At 35.5% G+C, this 23,408-nt stretch overlaps 1 protein-coding gene across 7 annotated transcripts in view; it reads right to left on the reverse strand.

Moving 5' to 3' along the window:
* Positions 1-1,779: 1,779 nt before the first annotated feature.
* Positions 1,780-23,408, reverse strand: part of ablim1a (actin binding LIM protein 1a) — a 45,870-nt gene continuing 24,241 nt past the window's right edge. For 2 of the 7 annotated variants that reach the window (XR_007933238.1, XR_007933239.1), the window contains exons 5-22: positions 21,726-21,852; positions 21,544-21,637; positions 18,449-18,536; positions 16,430-16,488; positions 16,138-16,182; positions 14,800-14,877; positions 13,560-13,715; positions 12,556-12,600; positions 12,236-12,262; positions 11,876-12,005; positions 11,289-11,372; positions 10,864-10,911; positions 7,880-8,008; positions 6,291-6,376; positions 6,098-6,206; positions 5,021-5,082; positions 3,511-4,678; positions 1,780-3,405 (exon numbers count right to left, since the gene is read on the reverse strand). Coding sequence is in view for 1 of the 7 variants with exons in the window: in XM_051917235.1 (XP_051773195.1) it covers positions 3,292-3,405; positions 3,511-3,591; positions 4,126-4,200; positions 4,427-4,434; positions 4,618-4,678; positions 5,021-5,082; positions 6,098-6,206; positions 6,291-6,376; positions 7,880-8,008; positions 10,864-10,911; positions 11,289-11,372; positions 11,876-12,005; positions 12,236-12,262; positions 12,556-12,600; positions 13,560-13,715; positions 14,800-14,877; positions 16,430-16,488; positions 18,449-18,536; positions 21,544-21,637; positions 21,726-21,852 (1,661 nt within the window). In the remaining 6 variants the exon portion in view is untranslated. Of the gene's footprint in view, positions 3,406-3,510; positions 4,679-5,020; positions 5,083-6,084; positions 6,207-6,290; positions 6,377-7,879; positions 8,009-10,863; positions 10,912-11,288; positions 11,373-11,875; positions 12,006-12,235; positions 12,263-12,555; positions 12,601-13,559; positions 13,716-14,799; positions 14,878-16,137; positions 16,183-16,429; positions 16,489-18,448; positions 18,537-21,543; positions 21,638-21,725; positions 21,853-23,408 lie in introns of all 7 variants that reach the window. The other 5 variants (XM_051917235.1, XR_007933241.1, XR_007933240.1 and 2 more) reach the window with 5 other exon arrangements.

Below are 23,408 nucleotides of genomic sequence, written 5' to 3' on the forward strand. Positions count from 1 at the left end.
AACCTTTGTTTCTGTCCATAATAATTTGTTTGGTTTTAATCTTGCTTTTGTGTTTACCATAAATTTTTCAATATCTCTCATCCAATCACTTTCATTCTTGTACAGAGGAGCTCATGAAAGAAGAGCTTTAGGTTTTTAATAACTGTGTATGTGATATATACAAAAATAGAATATTATGGCAATGGTGTTTGCAGCATAAGACAAATGTTTGCATTTTGAGATGTGTTTGTGATATTTTGAATGCAGTGCTTCATTTTGCAAGAGATGTGAGGCATTTTGCATTTTGTGTGTGCAATTCTTGGATTTGTGTGTAAAGTTTTGGAAAAAAAAGAGGCAAAGTTTTGAAAATGTGTGTAAGCAGTTAAAAAAAAAACTAATGGATGGTTCTTCTTACAGTCTAGTGCCTCTGTCACCGCACTCTGACTTTAGGAGCCATGCAAGCCTGGGAGTGAGCACCCCCTGCTGGCCTCACTAAAGCATCTTCCAATTGGAATCAAGTTTTTTCAGAAAAAGGTCTCCATTCCATGTCACAGCATGTCTTGAGCCCACTTAGTTTCAAAAGTGAGCAAGGATTGGGCCATGTAATGCTACATCCACACTGCTATTTTCAGCCAAATTAAAATGGGTCCAATGGAGGGAAAGCACATCCTGAGTGGCTCAAACTGTCCCTCAGAATGAGCAACCACCTCTTTTGCAGTATAGGGGATTTATTATAGAAAGTATATAAACATAACTGTTTAGTCGGGGAAGACAAAATATCAACAAAAGAGAACGAAACAAAACGCTGCATAAATCCTGCCGCCCAGATATGGCAACGAGGCTTCTTATGGCAAATTCATACGCAGTCCTCAGGTGCAGGAAATTAGTTCCTAATAAAACAAAATCATTTCCGCCCCCTAGAGGACAGACAAATTATTACACAAAACGAAATCGATCAAAAACACATGCACATGTAACAATGATTATAAAGCCATCAATAGCTAAAAATCATCATCTGATCTCATTTAAGCTTTCTTCGCTACTGCAAATGTGTTTGACAAACACTGTCACAACAGCCAGAGAAGAAAAACGTATTATAAGAGTTAAGAGCCAAGTAATGGAAAAACCAATCACCATTATGGAGACTTAAAAAGAAACAAACACGAGCGTTAAACTTCCGTTAATTCTCAATAAGAACTTCTGTAGATGAATTACAGAAATAAAGTAAATCTGGTTAGTAATATGTGAAGCTGTAATGCTGTTTGTGGAGTTGTTTAATCCTCCTCTGCTGAGATCTGGAGAGATTTAATGTCTTCTTTTATCTTCAGTTTATTTCATCTAAGGCTGTGAAGTTAGTTGTAGCTCTTGTGTTTCTGTTTTGTCTTTTTTTCTGTTCTCTCCTTTCCTTCAGTGATTCTGCTTGTTAATGCTAAGATGATTATAAAAATAATATATAAAGATTTTGTAGCTCATATAAGGTCCAGTTCTGGTTTATTTCTTTGCTCTTGGCTGACATGTGGCATTGCTATGGCCTGCTTGTGGCTCAGATCTGGGGAGCATTTCCCGAAATTATCGTTATGGTCTTAAGTCCCATTGAACTCTATTGATAATGACGGAACTAGCGACCATAGTTCGCTTTGGGAAACGCACCCCTGGCAAACAGAAGCAGTCCGCCCAAGTGCCATCATTCCACGCCACATGTGGCCCAGATCATCATACCACGCGTAGCTGATGTGGGCCGAAAGTGATATTACAAGACTTAAGAACAGGATGGAAAGTGATATTAAGGACACAGGAAAATCACGGTGTATTTTCTTTTATTCAAACCTGTCGCTGTAGATGATCATGGTGTTTAATGAGAATGTTTTCATCTGAATTCATGTCTTGATTTGGTCCAGCTAATAATTCAACGTACAAGCTTCATAAGAAGCCCAGTGTACCGTAGTGTGCATAAAGAAATCGTCACAATAATACGTCTGATTTGATTAATGAAGATGAAATAAAAAAAATAGCTGTAGATTACAGCTCATACAGAGCCCTTTCTCTTGTAATGCATTTGGTTTTACTGAGAGTTGCACATTGAAATATTGTCCTTTACTGTAGAAATACAATTGAAATATAATAAATTGGCAGTGTGAGTATCAGCTCTTTAAAAAAAAAAGTCAAATGCAGTTCATTTTTACCTTAACTTTGTATTCTATTATTTAAATATACAATATACTAGGGACATCAGCATTGATTCAACAGTTTCAGAAAGCTTAAAGATGAAGTGTGTAATTTCTGCACCACTAGTGGTATCAAATGAAAAAGTTAAGGTAAGAACGTTTGCTAATGTTCCTGTTATGTTATGAAAACGTTATTTCTGAATGCTCTCAGAACGTTTTGATTTATAAACGTTTAAAAAAAACATGAATGTTAAAGAAAACATTAAAGGAATGTTTTCTGTTTTATCATTTTGCAAGTATGAAGCATCTGAAAAAAGTAGTAAGTAACAATGTTTAAAAAACAGATTAACGTCCAACGAAAATGTTTCAGAAAAAAGGTCCATGAATGATGTTTAAATAACATTTTTTTGTGCTAATGTTTTAATAGTGTTACTAAAGACCAGATAACTTAATTCTATTAATGTTATCAGAAGAACATTTGTTCATAACTTTGAGAGAACCTTGCCAAAGTTCTGAGAACATTCCCTGATAGCTGGGAATGATAACTAGAGTGTTTGACAGCAGTCAATATTTTTTTCAGTTCTGTTTGGTGCTGCTATTGGCACAGAAATTATACATTTCACCTTTAATTTTACAGATGTTTTGGAGGCTGGTACAGTAATAAAGGGTGAATACATGGATATGTGCTACTATAGATTACGTTTCTTTCAATGCATTCAAAACTTACATGAACAGGTACAAAGACACAGACACCCACACAGTGTAGCATCTACAATCCCTCCCTGAACCAAAAGTGACGCAAACATAGGAGTCTTTACTGGAACACTGAATTAAATGGATTATAACTGTAAATCTGTAAAGGTTCAGATTATCAGACCTGCATGAACATGATTTGCCAAGATATGCAACAAGAACAAAAAGAGAAAGACTCATTTCTGGAAGAGGGAAAATTAAAGCAACAGAGACACAAAAAATAAAGTGTGAATTTTGGAGAAATATCTGAAATGTTTGGACCCTCTGTTTATTACAAACTGACATCATATGATAATATTGCAGCATGGAACTTTCTTCTGGCTATAGCTTTAACGAGAAGATTAGTAAACAGCTGTATGATACAATATTTGTGAGTAGATGATGTATATCCTGGTTAGAAGAGTTTGGCTTTCTTCTTTAGTTCATTGCGTTTCCACAGAGGTAACCTGTCGAATTCCTTAATTTCCATCCCAAATATTTCAAAGAACATCTCTGGAGCCAAGTGGCGCTAGAAATGCAGGTGGAAAATGAACAAAAAGTACAAAAATCACCTAGAGCATCTTGATTATATTATAATGCAGTGTTTTGAGATACATATACTGTGAGCAACTACCTCTAGTCGGGTTCTGTCCACATCTCTGGGCAGTTTGGAGCGACTGCGGCTGGTTACCTTGAGCATTTCATATGGATATACCTTTAAATGAAGCATATCAATCAGTAAATAAATGCACAAACTCTTTATAACTCAATATCATTGTGTTCATTTTTATTATAACAACGTGCTGAAGTTTTGTTGTCTGCCGCTTTAAATGCTCAAGCTTTTTGAAGCAGGATGGATTCTGATTGGCTGTCATGTTTTTATTGTTCTTCAGGTGGAAAAAATCGTTCTGAAAGTGATTCCGACGATATAATTTCTCTGTGCCTTAATAGTTGTGGCAGTAGACCGGAAAGATATTAAAACGAGCAGTTCATTCATAAATCCATAAGATCTTACCTTCATGCTGTGGAAATACAAACCAGAAGACAGAATTGGAGCACAGTGCTGAAAAGGGGCGGAGCTACATAAGTCTATACATTTATAGCTGCAGTTATTGTCCTTGGTCTGAACGGGCCTTAAATCTGGCTATATAGTTACATTACATCCAAGTAGATCTGGATGCTAAGCAGCCTAATTGTTGAACTCATATTCAGTATCAGATAATGTTTGCTAGTTTAATGTTACACTTGCTTTTGGTTCCAGCATATTAGGCATAGACACTCCTCTGTCCATTCTGGTGGCTGTACGGTGGCCATCATGCATGGGCTAGAAACAAATCATAGACAGAGAGAAAACATGAAGCTAGCTACTTTAATGAGCCATGACAACTTTATCTTTTAATTTTTAATTTACATTATGTAGTTTGAAGGAGTAGGCTATGAGCATGTTGAAGACATTATTTTAAAGAATATTACATATTATTTATAATAGGAAAGCAATAAGGATAAATGGAAACAAAGTGAGATTCAAAAAGGTAATAATATCTACGTACCTGAAACTCTGTTAAGAAGAAAATAAAAAAAAGATTTGTTTTTATTTTCATTCATTAAAATAGCCAATATGAGAAAACTTTTCCACATGCATTTATACTACTTCCATAATCCATAGACCAATACATATTTGACTATTATTTGCTCTCATTATATATTAAGTTCAATTAAATTAAAAGACAGATAAACTAACCTCTCATCCCACCGCACACGTCCCCATAACTGTTATACTGTGTGAAATCAGTCGACTGAGGCTGGAGAAAAAAAAAAATATTAGAAAGAAAAACAAACAAACAAAAAAAACAAATGGGTTGATTACACTGGGTGGAAAACAAAAACAAAAAACTGGTGTGGGATTCAGTTTGACAATTTTCACTCAGAAACTGCTAATACATTTCTCAAATAATTACAAAGAAATGGCAAGTAACAATGAAAGTATAAAAACTGAAACAGTATTTTCTTGTAAAATGTACTCCAATAATCAGTTTTATATCTTAAATAATTATTATTATATTGTTATTTTATATGATATTATGTTATATTATATTATATTAGTAAGTAATTTCCCACAGATTCCTCAAAAGAATGGATCTTACCCGATGCAGTCCATTTCGCCCGTATCCAGGCAGTGAGCCTGTTTTAGAGGGTGAATTTTGATCTGCAATTGTAATAACAGTACAAGTCACCATTAAAAAATTGGGTTCAATAATGTACATACATTAGACACACACACACACACACACACACACACTATATATATATATATATATATATATATACACACACACACACACACACATACTGTGTATATATTATTTCTTTTTAAAATATATTTTAAGTAAATATACTATATATTTAATTCCTTAAATTCCGCATCATATTTACTACCTCAATTAAAATTCAGGAATTCAGTTGGAATTGTATATTAAACGGTTAGTTCACCCCAAAATGAAATTTCTGTCATTAATCACCCTCAACTCATAAGACCTTCATTCATCTTCGGAACACAAATTAAGATATTTTTGATGAAATCCGACATCGTTAAAATAGTCAAAGTGACTACAGTAATTCGTTATAAAGCAACGAGAATACTTTACTTTTTGTGCGCAAAAACGAAACAAAAATAACGACTTAATTCAACGAATTCGTATCTCCCCTGTCTGCGGTTTACGTTCAGTGCTTCCAGGTTCTACGTCAGAATGCCGACTCAGTATTGGCCGGCTCCTGCATCAGCAGCACACGGATGCATCGTGCTGCTCACATGTACAGGGTCGGCCAATACTGAGTCGTTATATTTGTTTTGTTTTTGCGCACAAAAAGTATTCTCGTCGCTTCATAACATTAAAGTTGAACCACTGTAGTTACGTAAATTATTTCAACAGCGTTTTTACTACTTTGCTGGATCTTGAATGTGGTAATTACGTTGCCTCTGATTTCATCAAAAATATCTTAATTTTTGTTGATTTGTCTTCATTTATGAATGAAGGTCTTACGGGTGTGGAACGACATGAGGGTGAGTAATTAATGACAGAAATTTCATTTTTGGGTGAACTAACCCTTTAATTTTCCGTTCAATCCTGAATGGCTCGCAACCCTGTTCCTCAATCATGAAGAACGTTAAGATCCAGAACATGAATGTCTAATTTGCAATCTATTGTACTGAGGAGCATTACTGCTTCCATGCTCGTAGCGTTGTGCCGACAGGCTCCGTGCATGACGCTCTCGGATCTTCTCTTTCTCCATCTCCTCCTTAAGGATCATTTTCCCCAAACCAGATTGGATCTGGAATCAGAAACATGAAGCTATTTAGACAGGAACAAGTTCTAGAGCTGCACTTTGTGTTGCATCATTCTTTCAGTTCCAGACCTTGTTGAGATGTTCCTCCTGAATCTGTCTGCGTTTCTGAAGCTCCTCCTCATCTTCCTCTCTTGACCTTCTCCTCCCGTCTGTTCCTGAGCATCACAACGACAATAAAAACACATTAGTAGGAAACGTTTACACACACAAACACCTGAAATAAAGGATGGAGGGGAAAGCTAATGTAAACGACAGAGCAGAAAGCCAGTCTATGCTATGTGAAAAGCTGCTTTCATTAGTCTGATTTTATATGATGAAACACACTTTACATCAGGTTTTTAATACCTCCTGACACCTACAGAACATAAACGAAATGATCACTTGTGTATTACATCAAGACAGACAATTACACAGCAACACATGGACAGAAAGACAACACAAACGTTTGAAGTCAATCTCAGTATTTGGTTTAAAACTTTTTAATGTTACACAATTTTTTATGCCAATTCAGCACCAAAAGCTGTTTTCAAGGCAAGAATAGAATAATTTAAAACAACGATGAACAATAAACAAACTTTACAACACTAAGAAAAAGTACTCTATATAAGATATTGAATATTAAACTATTAATACCTAAATCAGGAAGAAGCAACTTAATACTAGCATTAATACTAGCATAATACACAAGTTAATAAATCTGCTTTACATCTTGAGGGCAAGGTTGTAGTTCACCCAAAAATAAAACTTTACTCACCTTCATGTCAATCCATATAGTATTTTCTTTCTTTAAGTGCCCATATTATGCTTTTTCGAATATTACCTTTTCACGCTGTGTGAATGTAAAAGGTCTGCAAAGTTTTAAAGATTAAAGTACACGACACAATTATTGTTTCCCAAAAGAAAGAATAGATTCTGAATGAGAACCAAAATGAGTTGTCTGTAATTCCAGACAAACAAATTTGCATAATGCCAGCCTATGGTCTTCATTGGCTGCCCACAAACAATGTCTACTTTGACCCACCCTCAAACACTATAGTTGTAGCTGAGGCCTGGAAGAGTTTGGTTTGTGTTGTCGACATGTTGAGAAGACTGTTTTCTGTTCTGCAAATCCACTCTGGATGGACTTCTAAAGGATGAGGACTTGTGCTGGAATTGATACGGTAAACCTGATGCCATTGTTACTGTTCGTATCACTGTGTATCAAGCACTGAGGAAGCGTCTGGAGCTAAAATGTAGATATGGTAATGGACGTGTTGTTTCTGACACGTGCTGTAAGGTGTAGACCAATCACAGCAGACACATCTGCCTTACCAATCAGTGCAGAGTAAGATCGCAGAAAGGAGCGGTTTAGAGAGACAATCTTTGAACGAACAATTTTCAGACTTTTTATAAAATGAGGTGATGTTCAATGTATATTATGAGAAAATTAAAGTGTTTTTGACCTTGGACGCATGTATTGTAGGAACTTTTAAAACAGCATAATTGGGGCACTTTAAAAAACAACAACTCAATTGTGAAAGATAGAAACTAAAAGAGGGTTGAAAAAACATGAGGGTGAGTAAATGACACCAAACAGTGTCATTTACTGGGTGAACTGCCCCTTTAAGGTAGAAGCAATGAGACTGTGGAAACAGATGCATCATGGGTGACCACAGTACCTAGGGCAGCATGGGAGATCGGGAAGGACCAGCAGTCTGTCTGTATCACTGCTGGGTAGTCTGGACCAGGGGCGTACGCTGAGGGAAATTTGGCCGATTTGATGATGTCATCAGCAGACTTGCTCTGGGCTGCAAAGGCAGCTGAATCTAGATCAATAAACCGGCGGAGCTGGACCATCAGTGTGGCTAGACCAACAGCTAACCAACAGATAGCAAAAAAAAAAAAAAAACGCCTTCTGCAAGCCATATGTGGCATATGAGTTTAAGGCCTCTCCTCGCATTCACAATATTTACTATTAGAGACTGTTGGTTGTTTTCTTGCATGCTAAACATGCACAGCTATTTCATAAATCACTCAGCCAAAATAAGCCATGCAGCAATCTGACAAACCATCACTGGCTTCAGAACACATTGCATGAAGGCAGTGGGATCTGGCCTGCTGAATCTATCTATGAATGACTATACTTTAAAGGGGTCATATCATGAAGAATACAATTCTCCTTTGAGGTAAAAGAGATTAATGTACTATGAAAACATACAGTAATAGAAGTAAAAACGTCTAATAATATCTATAACCCTGGTGTGTAGCACCTGCCGCTCTGCATTAGAAACAAGTAGCTGAAGTTTATTTTTAACAAGATCCCTGATCATTTTATGCTGATCTTATTATAATTTAGCCACACTTTTCAGTGCAGATTGTTTTGGGATGGAGAAGAATAAACTACATTGAACTCCACAGCAAACCTGCATCTCATTTCACATGTGAAGAGGGCATTTACACACAAGGAACAACAGCAAAAAACTGAAAAAACAAAACTGTCAACTTATAATGTTTTAGCACCGATATTATGTACTAATATAAGTGGACCTCAGAGGAAAAAAACAAAACAAAATTGTGTGATATGACCTCTTTAAATGTCAATGAATTTAAGATTTGGCCTATTTATTTACTTATTCTTTTTTCAATGCTTGTTGACAAACAAAAATACGAGGGTGTCAGCAACAAGCTGTCAATGTAATCATTATTTTAAAAAATAACAGATGTTACATGACTTTACATGTTTGGTAATAAGGGGTCACTAAATACATTAGCAGATACCAACTTATGCGGATCTAATTTAAAAATCTTGCAATTTTTTGCAAGCTTTGTTATTGATGAATATGAATGAAAGCTCATCAGGCACTCTCAGGAGAAGACGCTTTAATGATGAGTGGTTGATCGTTGATTAATATTTATAGTGAAATAAGCTCAGTTGAGAAGACTTCAAACAATACTTACATGTTTACATTGAGGTGGTGTTAAATGGCACACAAGCAGATATTAATGAGGTGGAGGGACTCACAGTTTCCAAACAAAAACAAACAAACAAACAAAACACAGAATTATGGTAAAGAGACATACAAACCATACACAGTCATGGCGTGAAATATTCTGAAATTCCATAACCTTGTTAAGATTTTCTCTCAATAAGAATCTTCTGACTGCTAGTTTGTTAAGGTAACTCAAATCAACACTGGCTGTTAACTAGGTTACCACTGAACCATTAAGATTTGTTTCTTTATCGATCAGGCCGTATAAATGCCCTGCTGTTGTGAGCCAAGCAGCATTAAAGGGAACATGAATGTACCTGTTTATTCAGTATGTTGTTTTAAATGTCATGCAGATGCTGAATAAGACTGAATAAGAAAACTGACTTGAACAATAAACAGAACAGCTAGTTGCAGCTCAGCATGAGTGCATCAATATTTGCAATGATAAAACTATACAGTCATTAAGTACCAAAGTGAAAATCGGCAGGCATTTTATGAACTCAATAAGATGCAGTCTTCACAATGCAATGATTCCCAACCAGGGGTGCACATTCCTCAGCAGGTGCTTAAACATTGTCATTTTGCTGTGTTAAACTTGTAAGTCTTCATCCTATAAGTTACATCTTCTCATTAAAATGACAGTGTATTTGCTTTTGTGTGATATTTCATACTTGAGCTTCAATGACATTTCAATTTCACCACACAAAAAGTGCACATTACTTTAATTTTGTTAAATGTTCTACCTGAGTTTCACTTTATCATTAGGTCTTTCTCAGATAAACATTTTCTTATCTTCTCAAACTTGTCTTATTTTGATTCCCCCTTTCTCACTGAAGAAAGATGAAGGAACTTGGCTAAAAAGTGATAATTATGGCCATTTTAATAACATTTATGATGATATCCAGTATAATATGAGTTAAAAGGTTTGGTGTTGGTGACGGGGTATGATGGTACCTTAAAAGGTTAGTTCACCTATAAATGAAAATTCTCTCATCATTTACCCTTATCTTGTTCCAAACTCGTAAGATGTTCTGAGTGATTTCTGTTCCTCCACTGACAGCTACGCAACTACAACTTTGGTGCTTCAAAAAGTTCATAAAGAGATCGTAAAGCTAATACATATGAATTGAGCGCTTTATATGATGAAATCTCATTGGTTCTTGTGGAAGCTAGCAAGAATTGGTTCTCGCACGTCAAGTAAGCATGCTTCAGTTTCCGTTTACCACAACTGATGTGTGCGTTGATGAATGTTTATATGTGATTAAAAGCCTAAATTAAATCTATTCATCATATAAATCGATCCAGTCTCCTCAGAAAATTTGGACTAAACTGCCCGATTCATATGAATTAGTTTTAGAATCTCTTTATGAACTTTTTGAAGTGCCAAAGTGGTAGTTGCGTAGACTGTCAATAGAGGGACAGAAATCTCTCCGATTTCATTAAAATGTCTTAATTTGTGCTCCAAAGATGAATGAAAGTCATATGGGTTTGAAAAGACATGAGGGTGCAAATGAGAATTTGATGGGGCTGTGTGGGTACATATATCAAAAATGGTTGGGAAACACTGCTTTAGTATATTATAAATCGATAGGCATGTGTACAAATCTAATTTCTAATCATTCATCAATGTAAAAGTTAATGCGTTGACCCCTAAAAATTCTGAATGACTATACCATGCTGTTTGTAGATAGGGGGTTTTCTGTAGATGTTTACTCCTTGATCTGAAAGAAAGGAAAAAGTGAATGTTTAAAATTTTAGTTCATGATATCAGAGCTACTGGGTTTTAAAAAGAGAAAGAAAAGCAATAACACTTACAAAATGCACCGAAGAACAATCAAGTCTGAGAAACTGACACACTGACACAGTTTGGATTTTCCATTACTAAAGTAACATATAAGGTCTTTACATTTTCTGAACAAAAATGTGAGTGCTCTTAGCTCGTGCATATTTTTCATTTCTAGCTGAACTGTCACTTTAAGACAGACATAAGACATCACAACCAAACAGAGAAAATATAAGGAATTGTGAAAAAGTGCTTAGACACAGGGGCATGCTGGGATTGACACACAGTGGGCCACTGGAAGACTCCCAACAGTACCTGGCAGGTGAAAATGTTTAGGGGTCAAGGGGAGAGGAGGGGTGCTGGACCCTGGGGAACTTCGACCACTGGACGGCTCAGTGCCTCCAATCGGAAACAGGGTCAAAGGTCAATAGGGAGAATAGTTCAAATTAGGGCTGGGCGAAATAGCTAAAAACAATATTTTTCAGCCATTTGAAAATAATTAATATTCTATGTGTGTGTGTGTGTGTGTGTGTGTAAAATTAATGTAAGAAAAATGATTTGATCATTTATATCATATAATATATGCACAATATATGCACTTGATTATATATTATATGCACAAATGTAACAATGCCTAGTGATAAATAACTGCTTTGTCCTTGCTGAATAAAAGTGTTAATTTCTTTTTTTCTTTTTTTAAATCTTTCCCCAAATTTTTGAATGGTAGTTTCTACAAGTTCTAATTTTTAGAGGGGATTTGGATAGGTTTTCTCTATTCTAAAACAAAATTTGGACACTGGGGGAAATGTGCCATATTAGAAATCTGTAAATCCATGAAAGAAAAATAAATTTTGATTTGATGAAATATTAATTAGATTCTTATGAAGGGGTTCATAGCTCACCGGGTCTGTGGAAATGCTGTGGTGAGCGTGACATGGTGGGTGTGTAACTGTGGCGGCTGTAAATGGGCGAGCCGATGGAGCCCTGACTCGTCGATCTGTGGAGGATTCGTTCTCTCATGTCATAGTAACCCTGGGAAAAAAAAAAAAAAAAACCCACACATGCAGGAAACATACACAGTTACAAAAATGCCATTCTTACAACTGAAAATATAAATATTCTCCACTTACAATATAAAAAATTCTTGAATATTTAGAATGAAAATTAAACTACAATTTATACTACAACATAAATATTCAGTATTATTATGGAATACTTTTATTTTTGCCTGCATGCAAAATAAAACCCCTAATCTGACTTACCTCAGCAATTGGTGTGGGTGACCTGGTCTGAAACAAAAGGCGAAAAAAAAAAAAAAAATAAATACATATATAAAGAAAATTTTGTGAAGAAATTCACGTTGTAACTGGGACACCATTAAATTGAAGAAGTGGATACAGAAAACTATGGGGCCGACTCTCAAAAAAACCTCAGAAACATGTCCGTGTCACTCACTGTCACTCACTCACATCCACCCATCCATCCATCCATCCTGAGAGCCCATCTAATCATAAATGGGACACAATATGGTCTCAGGGACTGCTAGTCCACATAAAGTGTGCAGGTCATGTGAATAACTTACTCTGTCCTCTGGCATGGGTGAACACTCTCTCCTGGAACTCTGCAGCTGTTGACAAAAAGGTGTTGTGTTGGGATAATAAATTCCAGGTGAATGTAAATAAAGTACTACTGTAAGTGAATAAATATCACTTTTACACAAGCAGAAAAATGTGCCATACTGAACACTGAAAGCTCTGTTTCAAACCCTAGTAAGCCGCATGCCTATTCACTACCTACATATGTACCTTCTAAGGCAGCATCCTATAATATACTATTATAATTTCATCTGCTGAATGAAATTTAAAGGGGACCTACTGTGCCCTTTTTCAAAGTCAAGATTTTGTTTTTAGGGTCTAGAATAGGTTTTCATGCTTAAATGTTAAAAAAAAAAAAAAAAAAAAAAAAAACACCTTATTTTTCCACATATTTTTCATTGTTGCAGCACCTCTCTTCCCAGTCTGTCAGTAATGCTCTATTTAGTTCCTGTCTCTATGAAGCCCCTCCTTCCAAAAAGTGCAATGTGCTCAGATTGGTTAACCACTTTGTGCGAATCAAGCGTATTTCAGAATGTTTTGACACACTACTAACGCAACTCAACCAGTCCTCGACTCCTCGTTCCCTTTTTTTCGTATGCCTTGGGTGGGAATTATTTATGAGGGATATTGTGACCTGTCCGTTTCCGGAAGAAAACTCAAGACTACAATCGAGGCATTTCAGGGAGTTCAGAAACAGTGCGGACTGACATAGAGAATAACTCCCTATGTAGTGACTTTGTGCTTTGTAACTTAGCAGACCTTTTTTTTATGTTCAAATAGCAACATTACACACTAAAGAAAGTTGAAAGTGTCAAAAAGCATAATAGGACCCCTTTAAGTATATGCAATGCTGCTGTAGAATTTGCATATCATTTTGCAGCCTACCTTTTGAACCAGTCTTCACATCAGGAGCGTGTCACCTATGATGCTGTCTAGACAGAAAGGTCTCTAGGGTTTGGAAGAGAGCTTCTTTTTGACTTTTGATTTTTACCTCTCCCACACTCTCTCTCTCCTCTGACTCATCCAGTGTGGTGGTGTAAAGTGGCTCATAGTGGATTAAATCTGGACGCTCAATGTCATAAATGGCTTTGACCTTGGGAATGGCTGCTAAATCCCTGTAATCAAGGATCTCATTGTCTACTTTTGCCTAGAGGGAAACACAAACACAGACAGGGAGTCACACGGATATCTGAATTTCTACATGACAGCAGTGAAAATATATAGTTCTATAAAAAGCCTCTCCCAGACCAATCAAAGGGTCTGATCATGATGATTAAAAAAAGAAGCAAAATGCCACTTGAGGTTGCGTGTTATAGTGATTTTATCACGGTTATTGCTTCAATAAGTTAACTGTTATTTATATTTCAACACTGCTGTCAGAATTCACAATGTGTCACATAGGTTGTAGTAATGATAAGGAGCAGTTTAAAGAACTAGAAACAAAACACTCTTCATTATCATACAAGCAGGTATAATGCAACAATGAACTGAATAAAACACAGATCTTAAACACACAGACCAAACCAATCAACAAAATGAATAAAAGGTGTCCAATTTAATCAAACAATGAATAACCAAGGTAACTAACTGAAAACACAGGAAACTGAACTAAACTAGTGCAAACCCACCCAAACATACAAAGAACACGGATAAACCCAGACACAATGATAGGAAAGAGTGCTATCTCTGAGGATCTATTTTAACATCCAGAAAACTACATGACAACTCAGCTAAGCCAATTTATAACATTGTAAAGCTCAATGAAATGCACAATTATAGATATTTGTTGAGTAATCAGCATTAAAAGTCTCTTATTTTCACCAAGGCTGCATTTCAAAAACACAATAAAAACAGTAATATTGTGAAATATTATTAAAATGGAAAAGAACTGTTTTCTATTTGAATATATTTGCATATGTATTTTATTTCTATGATGGTCGTGCTGCTTCATATTTTTGCAGAAACTGATGCATTTTTTTTTCAAGATTCTTTGATAAATAGAAAGTTCAAAAGAACAGCATTTATTTGGAATAGAAATCTTTTGTAACATTTTAAATGTTTTACTGTCACTTTTGATCTTACTTTTGATATAATGACTTTTGATGTATAATCATTTCAAAAATCTTTAGGGTCATTATAAATAGCGTTACATAAAAATGATATATGGTATGTCCACCTAAATGTGTGTGCACATATATTTACTCTACACAATGATGAACTAATGTACTTACATATATGGTGTGACCCGGTGAGCTAGGTATGCTTGAACCAGGTCTGGAACATATACTCTCGGACGACGAGCGCGTCGGCTGTGGAACAAACACAGGTTTAGAACCAATAACCTATATTGAACATAAACATTACGTAAAAACATGAGCAGAGAAAATTATAAAAATAATTAATTTGCATCTAAACAGCTAACCATCAGTTTATAATGATTAATATGATTCATGATTATTCAATAAACTTGCCTTCATCAGAGGATTTGTTTTTGAGTTGTCACTTATATTTGCTTTACTGCACATAATATGGGTCTAATGTATTCATTCTAACTTTGACTTTCTGAAATACATCAATACATTTTGTGACTGCTTGCACATGGTTGTAAAGAGATACACCATAATATACGCTATTATAGTGTAGGCTACACTAAAAATATTCATGGCCAATTAGGGTGCAGAAAAGTCAATCAGCTGATCAATGCTATGACTCATCTATCATCATAACCAACAAGGCATCCACAACAAATCTGAAATGAACATAAATACATTATAAATTAATTAATCCTTCTTAACATCAAATTATCCAAATGTTTTAAGAAAACTTTGACCCTTAACTAAAACCAAGCTTAAATTAAAGCAAACAATAAAAAAAAAGAAAAATTAAACTTAAATATTTAAAAAGCACAAATCCCTAACAGGAAAACTAAAAATATAAAAATAACAGCTAATTCAAAATATTAATAAAACTATAATAAACAATAATAACACTGTTTTGACAAATAAACAATGATATATGGGTCAAAACACAATACTGCCAGAATTAAACGATGACAGAACCTTTGAAACAAACCTAAAAACCAATGAAATCATTCATTTGCTATCCACACAATGAATGTCAATGGCAATTTCATGTTTCCAACAGCAGGAAATGTAAGTGCATCTGATATTACTCAGCATACCGAAATACTGAAATGCACCATGCGTGATTATGGCTGCTTGGCTTGATTTGAGGCCTATTTGGTAATACTGCAGCAGAATAACAAGACCAAACATAGCAGAAAAAGGAATGTGAGTCAGGGTTTCCTTAAGGTTACACCAATAACTAACTTTTAACTTACTAATTGACTAAAGAGAGTAACTAGGATGTTGATTACTATCTGTTCTGTGGCATCAGCATCTATGAGATGGAATAAACCAGATGTTAATGATGGTTTATGACTAAAACTGAGAGCAGGCGGTCTGAGCGCTGCAGTGTACTGCCAGTGAGGGAGCACTGCAACCCGCCGCCTCCAGGGGGCAGCACATGGTCATGCGATGCCATGGCACAGCTGACAGCGAGTACAGTACCTGCCTTTCTGTTTTGCTGAGGAGAGCTAGAGATGCAGGCAATAGCTGTGGAGGAAGACACAGGGGTTTGGTTGGACATCATACAAGATTCTGAATCACCTAGTCTATCGCGGTGTTCCCGGAACGATTGTTTGAGCGACAAGTTTACTAGAAAACAGCCAGAAGGAGAAGGTACAACCTCATAGCTAGCAATGAGATATTATCTGATTACTTTCAGAAAAGAGAAAACCACACAGACAACAACAATACAGGACAAACATGTAAACACCGGATGATATGGGAAGGAACATACCCGCTGTCTCTCCTCGCCCTTTGGCGAATGTTTACAGCTTGGATGCCAAACTGTTGATCCTGCATAAACAATGAAACAGATGGCAAAATAAACCATCCAGGACAACCAGGGTAAGAGGCCACATTTAGAGTCAAGTCATGTGAATTGGGTCACTTTTGACAACGCACCTAGAGGAGAATTAAAATGTATATTTACATAATTTTCAGAGGTGAACTTTTTTTTTTTTTTAATGACAGATGACAATTTTAATATCTAGAGCATGGTGGACATACATTACGTTTAAAAAATGAATAAGTTAATACTTTTATTCAGAAAGGAGGCATTCAATTGATCAAATGTGACAAAAGTATTTATAATGTCCACAAAAGATTTATATTTCAAATAAATGCTGTTCTTTTAAACTTTCTATTCATCAGAAAAGTGTGGTGATTCCACAAAAATATTAAGCAGCACAACTGTTTTCAACATTGATAATAATAAGAAATGTTTCTTGAGCAGCAAATCAGCATATTAGAATGATTTCTGAAGGATCATGTGACACTGACGACTCGAGTAATAATGCTGAAAATTCAACTTTGCATCACAGTAATAAGTTATATTTTAAAATACATTCAAATAGAAACAGTTATTTTAAATTGTAATAATATTTCATAATCTTGCTGTTTTTATTGTATTTTTGACCAAATAAATACAGCCTTGGTGGCAAAAGAAAATCTTTTAAAAAACTGTCTCCAAACTTTTGAATGTTAATGCATATTTTATTGTAGCATCATGTGCCACCATGCTCTAGATACTATACATAAGACAATACAATATAAATAAATAAAAAATACAGATATCATCTAAACTCAAAATAACTCTTTAGTCCCAAGAGGCATTCAAGTCCGATTTACCCTTCAAAATCAATGTGCTCAGCAAAAATGATCTAGAGAAACAGGACAACAAATGCATCATTGTACACCAAAACAGCAAATACTATTTTAATTTATCTGGCATTATATTTTTTGAAATATAATTATAATAAATAAATTTGGTTAAACATAGTCCAGTAAGTAAATAGCCTTTTTACAAATAATAATAATAATAATAATAATATAAAATAAAATTTGTCAAATCATGTTTATAGACACAATAAAGATCTGTCCACACTAATATGTTTAGTTTGAAAATGCATCTTTTCTCTTGTTTTGGCTTTCAGTCCACACTAACACAGCGTTTTTGTGAATGAAGAAGGAGCTTTTTGAAAATGTTCTCCCAAGTGGATAAATTTGAAAACGGCATTTTCGCATTGTAGTGTAGACTCGGAAACGATGACGCATGTTTAGTCATGTGACGTATATTGTATCCATAGATATCTCTGGTTTTACCGTTATTGTTTTGCCTATTATTTACTTTCATAGTGTTGCAAAAGAGAAATGTCTTCATATTGCATTCCTGCAAAGATTACAGAAAATTTACTCCCAATTGCTGTCCTGTGGCGTTTTAGACCATACGATTTTGAATGCGACCTGGACACAACACTTGAGTGGTGGGATATTTTGCTAATAAAAAAATATTGTGCCAGAAGAATAGCGTGAGAACTTTATTATGTCTGCTCTCATTTCGTGAGCTTTTATTATATTTCACGCATGCACAGTATGGTGATTTAAGCATTTTCAGAAGTTTCAGTGTGGATGAGCAACTTTTGGAAAACATTTAAAAACGCTTGGTGTGGAAGGGGAAAATTCAGATTTCAAATGTATCCAAATGAATCTAGACGTAGCCTTAGATGTTTATATTTTCTCCTCCAGTCTGTGTTAAAGAAATTGCTCAGACCAGTCAAATCCAGAGCTACATATCAAGTACATCTGATGAAAATCATTTACAGCGAATTTACCTGAATTCTAAACAAAAATACTGAGGAAGAACCTATTTTTTTTGCAGTGTAGTTGAACCAGACAAGTCAAGTCATTAAAAAGGTTTTGACGTGCAATTTTAGTAAAATGACAAAGGTTCAAGGATTGAAAGGCTCAGACTCACCTTGCAGGAACATCTCCTCTCCTTCTGTAAACATCTGATTACACCTGCTACAGCGAGCACAGCTGGGGTGGTAGTGCTTGTCCCCTGCCTGTGGATAGACGCACACATTACTATATGTACTCACTTAAAGTTAAACTGTATAACAACCATTACAGTCAGATAACTCAAACAGACTGTTACAGAGAAACTGATGCTTTGCATGTGTATCGTGAGACGACACATATTTTATTCAAATGACCAGAACCAATGAGCTTATCAAATATAATACAGAAAGGTTCTGTGTTCGCAGTCTATCTTTACAGTGCGGAAATCATCTGAAAACGTTTGAGCTATACTCATACACAAAAATCAGTCTTAAGAGAGACTTACAGGCCCTGTGTAGTATCTTGTGATCTCAAACTACTCAAAAGTCCTTCATACAGGGTCTGTTATACTCCAGAGCAGCGATGCACAAACACATCCCATTATAACAAACACGAAAAGTGTGTAGAAAAAGGGCAAGTGTTTCTCTAACAGCCAATCAGATTCAATTAGCCGGATGAAACTTCCTGTTGCGATACTGCAGAGTGGGCTGTGAGCCTGTTGTGAAACTCTAGACGGTTATCTGTGAGAGATCAGATATGTGTAACATGCTTTTGAGCTGCAGGTCTGTCACAATCAGTGTCTTTTTGGTAACGCTTTATTTTGATGGTCCCCTTTAGACATTCTGTTGACTATAAGAAATGTTGCACCTACATCTCTGAGGTGCACAAATAACTAAGGGTGTGTTCACACCAAAAAGGAAAATGATACATTTAGTCCTGGTTCGATTAGCATTTACATTGTAATTTTTGAAGATATGAAAAAATGTGGAAAAAAAAAAAAGGCTTTTATGCCGTATATTTTGCGACTGAACTTAAAGGGTTAGTTCACCCAAAAATAAAAATTCTGTCATTTATTACTCACCCTCATGTCGTTCCAAACCCGTAAGACCTTCGTTAATCTTCAGAACACAAATTAAGATGTTTTTGATAAAATCTGATGGCTCATTGAGGCCCGCATTGCCAACAAGATCATTTCCTCTTTCAATGCCCAGAAAGCTACTGAAAACATATTTAAAACAGTTCATGTGACAACAGTGGTTCAACCTTAATATTATGAAGTGACGAGAATACTTTTTGTGCGCCAAAAAAAAAAAACACTGCTTCATGAAGCTTTGAAGCTTTACGAATCTTTTGTTTCGAATCAGTGGTACGGATCGTGTATTAAACTGCCAAAGTCACATGAACTATTTAAATTTCAAAACACTTATGACGTAATGAAGCCTCGTTTACTGAAATTACGTGATTTTGCCGCTCTGAAACAATGATTCGAAACAAAATATTCGTAAAGCTTTGAAGCTTCATGAAGCAGTATTTTGAAATCGCCAAAAATATCTTAATTTGTGTTCCGAAGATGAACAAAGGTGAACTTACGGGTGAGGAACGACATGAGGGTGAGTAATTAATGACAATTTTCATTTTTGGGTGAACTAACCCTTTTACGAAACAATGGCGTGTGCTGGGCTAAATGTGCTCGTTGTATGTGCGTACATATGATGGTATTTTTATTAGCTGAGAACTCACAAAGAGCTTAGAAAATGTGTAAAGGAGTCAAAACAGCATCAGGAATTCCTCTGGTGCACACAAACAAAGATCTGCTGCAAGAAGACAGCATTTCCGACGCCTGTATAGAACTGTATTGGGCAACATTGCGTCTATGGCGAGAAGAACCAGGTATGCTTCAGCATTCTGTCCTTTTTAGGGTCGCATCTTGTGACATCACGTCCTGTTTTTGACTTGTTTAGATGTCTTAGGTCCATGTTGCGTTCATATTTCAGTTGAACCGCACCAGAGTTCATTTGGAAGCTGACAGAGAACCACCTTTCCAGGGGTCTCGGTCTGTTTGTTTGGTGTGCACTAGAGTTTGGATGGCAGTGTTTACACTTATTCAAATGAACTGCACTAACAGAGCAATCGCACCAGAGTTTGTTTTAATTCAAACCAAAGTGTGAACACACCCTCACTCTCAGAGTATTAGTAGTCTGTCTGTTTAATATCTACTAACTGTTGATTCTCCCCCAACAGACATTCTACTGACTATAAATAACTGCAAGTACATGTCAATTTATTCTACTAACACTAATCCTACCCCTAACAATCTACTAATACTCAACTAATACTCTATTGAGAGTTTTTTTGACATGTAGGTGCAGCGTTACTTATAGTCAACTATAATATAATACTCTAAAGGGGAAAATCTAAATAAAGTGTAACCATCTTTTGTTGTGGGACATACACATGCTGTCAAGTGATAAATATGCTGTTCATGTTGCATGTGATCTAAAACAGTGATTCTCAAATGGTGGGTCAGGACTCCAAAATTGTTCTGAAAAATATTAAAAAGAAAATATGATCCACACTACATTAAATACTTGCAACACAGATAAACATGATTTTTTCTGATCAGAAAGTGTTTCATGCAGGGAATTATTGGCTGATAACTGCATGAAACAACTGAATACAATATAAACAAAACAATTCTAGCACTGTGTTGGGTTTGCTGCTTGACATGCAATTTTCTTTCCTGTGTTGACATATTTCCTATTCAAACAGGAAACTGGACATATTCTGAGGGTGTTCATTATTTGCTTAAGATTTTAAGCTACTTTCTGCTTACTGTTGAAGCATTAGATCGGTGGTTGGTGATTATAATTAACAGGACATTTTCATTCTAGAAGACATTTTATTGAAGAAAAATTTGATATGTCTCTACAAAGAAGATGCAGCATCAATATTTTTGCTGCATTTTCTCAGAAGAAAAAGACTTAGTTTTAAATGTGTATATCTGTGAATTTTGACATTTTTTAGTCCCCATGGTGAAAACAACTTATGAATCATACGTAATGATGTTTTTTTGTAAATGTAAAAATGCAAAAAGTTTTCTATGATGGGTAGGGGTAGGGTTAGTATGGGGATAGAATATACAGTTTGGACAGTATAAAAATCATTATGTCTATGGAAAGTCCCCATAAAACATGTAAACTCAATGTGTGTGTGTGTGTGTGTTTGTTTCACCTCCAGAACTTTCCCCGTGATGAACTGCTGACATGCCTCACATTGCACTCCAAACAGGACCTGATAATCTTGCTCACAGTAGGGGGCGCCGTCTCTGTGCACATATAGAGAAACAACCAATGCATGCAGTCAACCATCATTTTGGATGGATTAGATAGATTTTGAGTATGAATGTGTCTTACTTGCTGATATATTCCCCAGTCAATACTTTGGCACAGGCCTTACATTTAAAACAGCCCAAATGCCACTGACTCTCGAGAGCCAACAGAGCCTGACCATTCTTAATATCTCTGCCACAGCCTGCACAACCTGAAACACACACACAAGAAAAACTGATTTGCCACTCAGACTTACTCGTTTGATTCTTTTTCCTGTAATTTATTATTATTTTTCTTTTATATATTTTCACACGATTTATAGTTTCACAAACAACTCTGGATAAGGTTGCAAGCCTCTCAAAGCCTGAGCCTGTTCCAAATATAAAACAAAAACTTTGTCACGTGAACCGTGTCGTGAATCAGCATTTTGTGAACACAAATTTGGGTTCTAGCAAGGGTCTTCATCCACTACGCATCAGAACACTGATGAATCAAACAACGGTATTTACTATCATTGCTGTATTACATCCATTAGTGTTATCTGTTTGGTATTTTTTTTTCTTCTTCACATTTTACTTTTTACTTTATAGATGAAAGAATATCTTTTGCTTTTAGTAGCCAAGCTTAAAGACTTAAGTGGAAATAAATATTAATTATTTATCATAGTAGGTGGATCCTGGCCAGAAAAGCCCCCAACACTCAGAAAGAGAGAACAAAGATAGATGGAGGGTCTGAATAATTTACTGTTTCATGTGTAAATTCGTGCCAGTGCATCTCTAAGTGGTTTTACAGGATTTTATACAATCACTTTCTTTCCCATTAAGTTATACTGTTGTGTGGATGTAATGTCTCTATGTAGAAGTATGTACTCTTACAATAGTTAATGTACACTGATGGCATTTTTTTTTTTTTTAAGTTTAAATGTTTGGCCATTAAGGAAGTTGTGATTAAATAAGCTGCTTATGCATCAAAGTTACATAATGAGAAAATGTAGTATGATGAAATATGGAAACAACTTATTTATTTCTTCTGGCTAGATAAATTGAGTAAGATTTTGGCACAGTACTTGAACTCAAAAGTTATAGATATGAAAGATGTTAAATAGTATGGTAAGGCCAAAATTAAAAGAAATAAAATATGTATATAAAAAAATTAAGCCTATTGCATTGTGATATTATTTCCATGATAATTAAACTTTTTTTTTTAATGACTCCAGATGAGCTTTTTATTAATTTAGCTGGAAATATGTTTAAAGGATTAGTTCACTTTCAAATGAAAATTAGCTCAAGCTTTACTCACCCTCAAGCCATCCTAGGTGTATATGACTTTCTTCTTTTTCATGAACAAAATCAGAGATACATTAATAAATATCCTTACGCATCCGAGCTTTATAATGGCAGTGAACTGGACCAACGAGTATGAGCTGAAGAAAGTGCTTCCATCCACATCCATCCATCATTAACGTGTACTCCACATGGCTCCGGGGGTTAAAAAGTCCTTCTGAAGCGAAGCGATGCGCTTGTGTAAAAAAAAAATCCATATTTTTTAATATCTAGCTTCCGCCAGACTGCCTTTCTTATTCAAGTTAAAAAAAAAACAGAACTACGGTTGCGTCAGTTAAGCTTTTTCCGTAAGTTGAATAGGAAAGGTGTAGGATGTAGCGTAAGCTTTTTGAACTGCGAGAGGCGTTGCACTTTCTTCCTAAGTTGAATACGGAAGGTGGTCTGGCAGAAGCTACATATTTTACTTCATAACTTGTTAAATATG

Source organism: Ctenopharyngodon idella, chromosome 13 (genome assembly GCF_019924925.1).
Source record: "Ctenopharyngodon idella isolate HZGC_01 chromosome 13, HZGC01, whole genome shotgun sequence".
NCBI classification, from domain to species: Eukaryota; Metazoa; Chordata; class Actinopteri; order Cypriniformes; family Xenocyprididae; genus Ctenopharyngodon; species Ctenopharyngodon idella.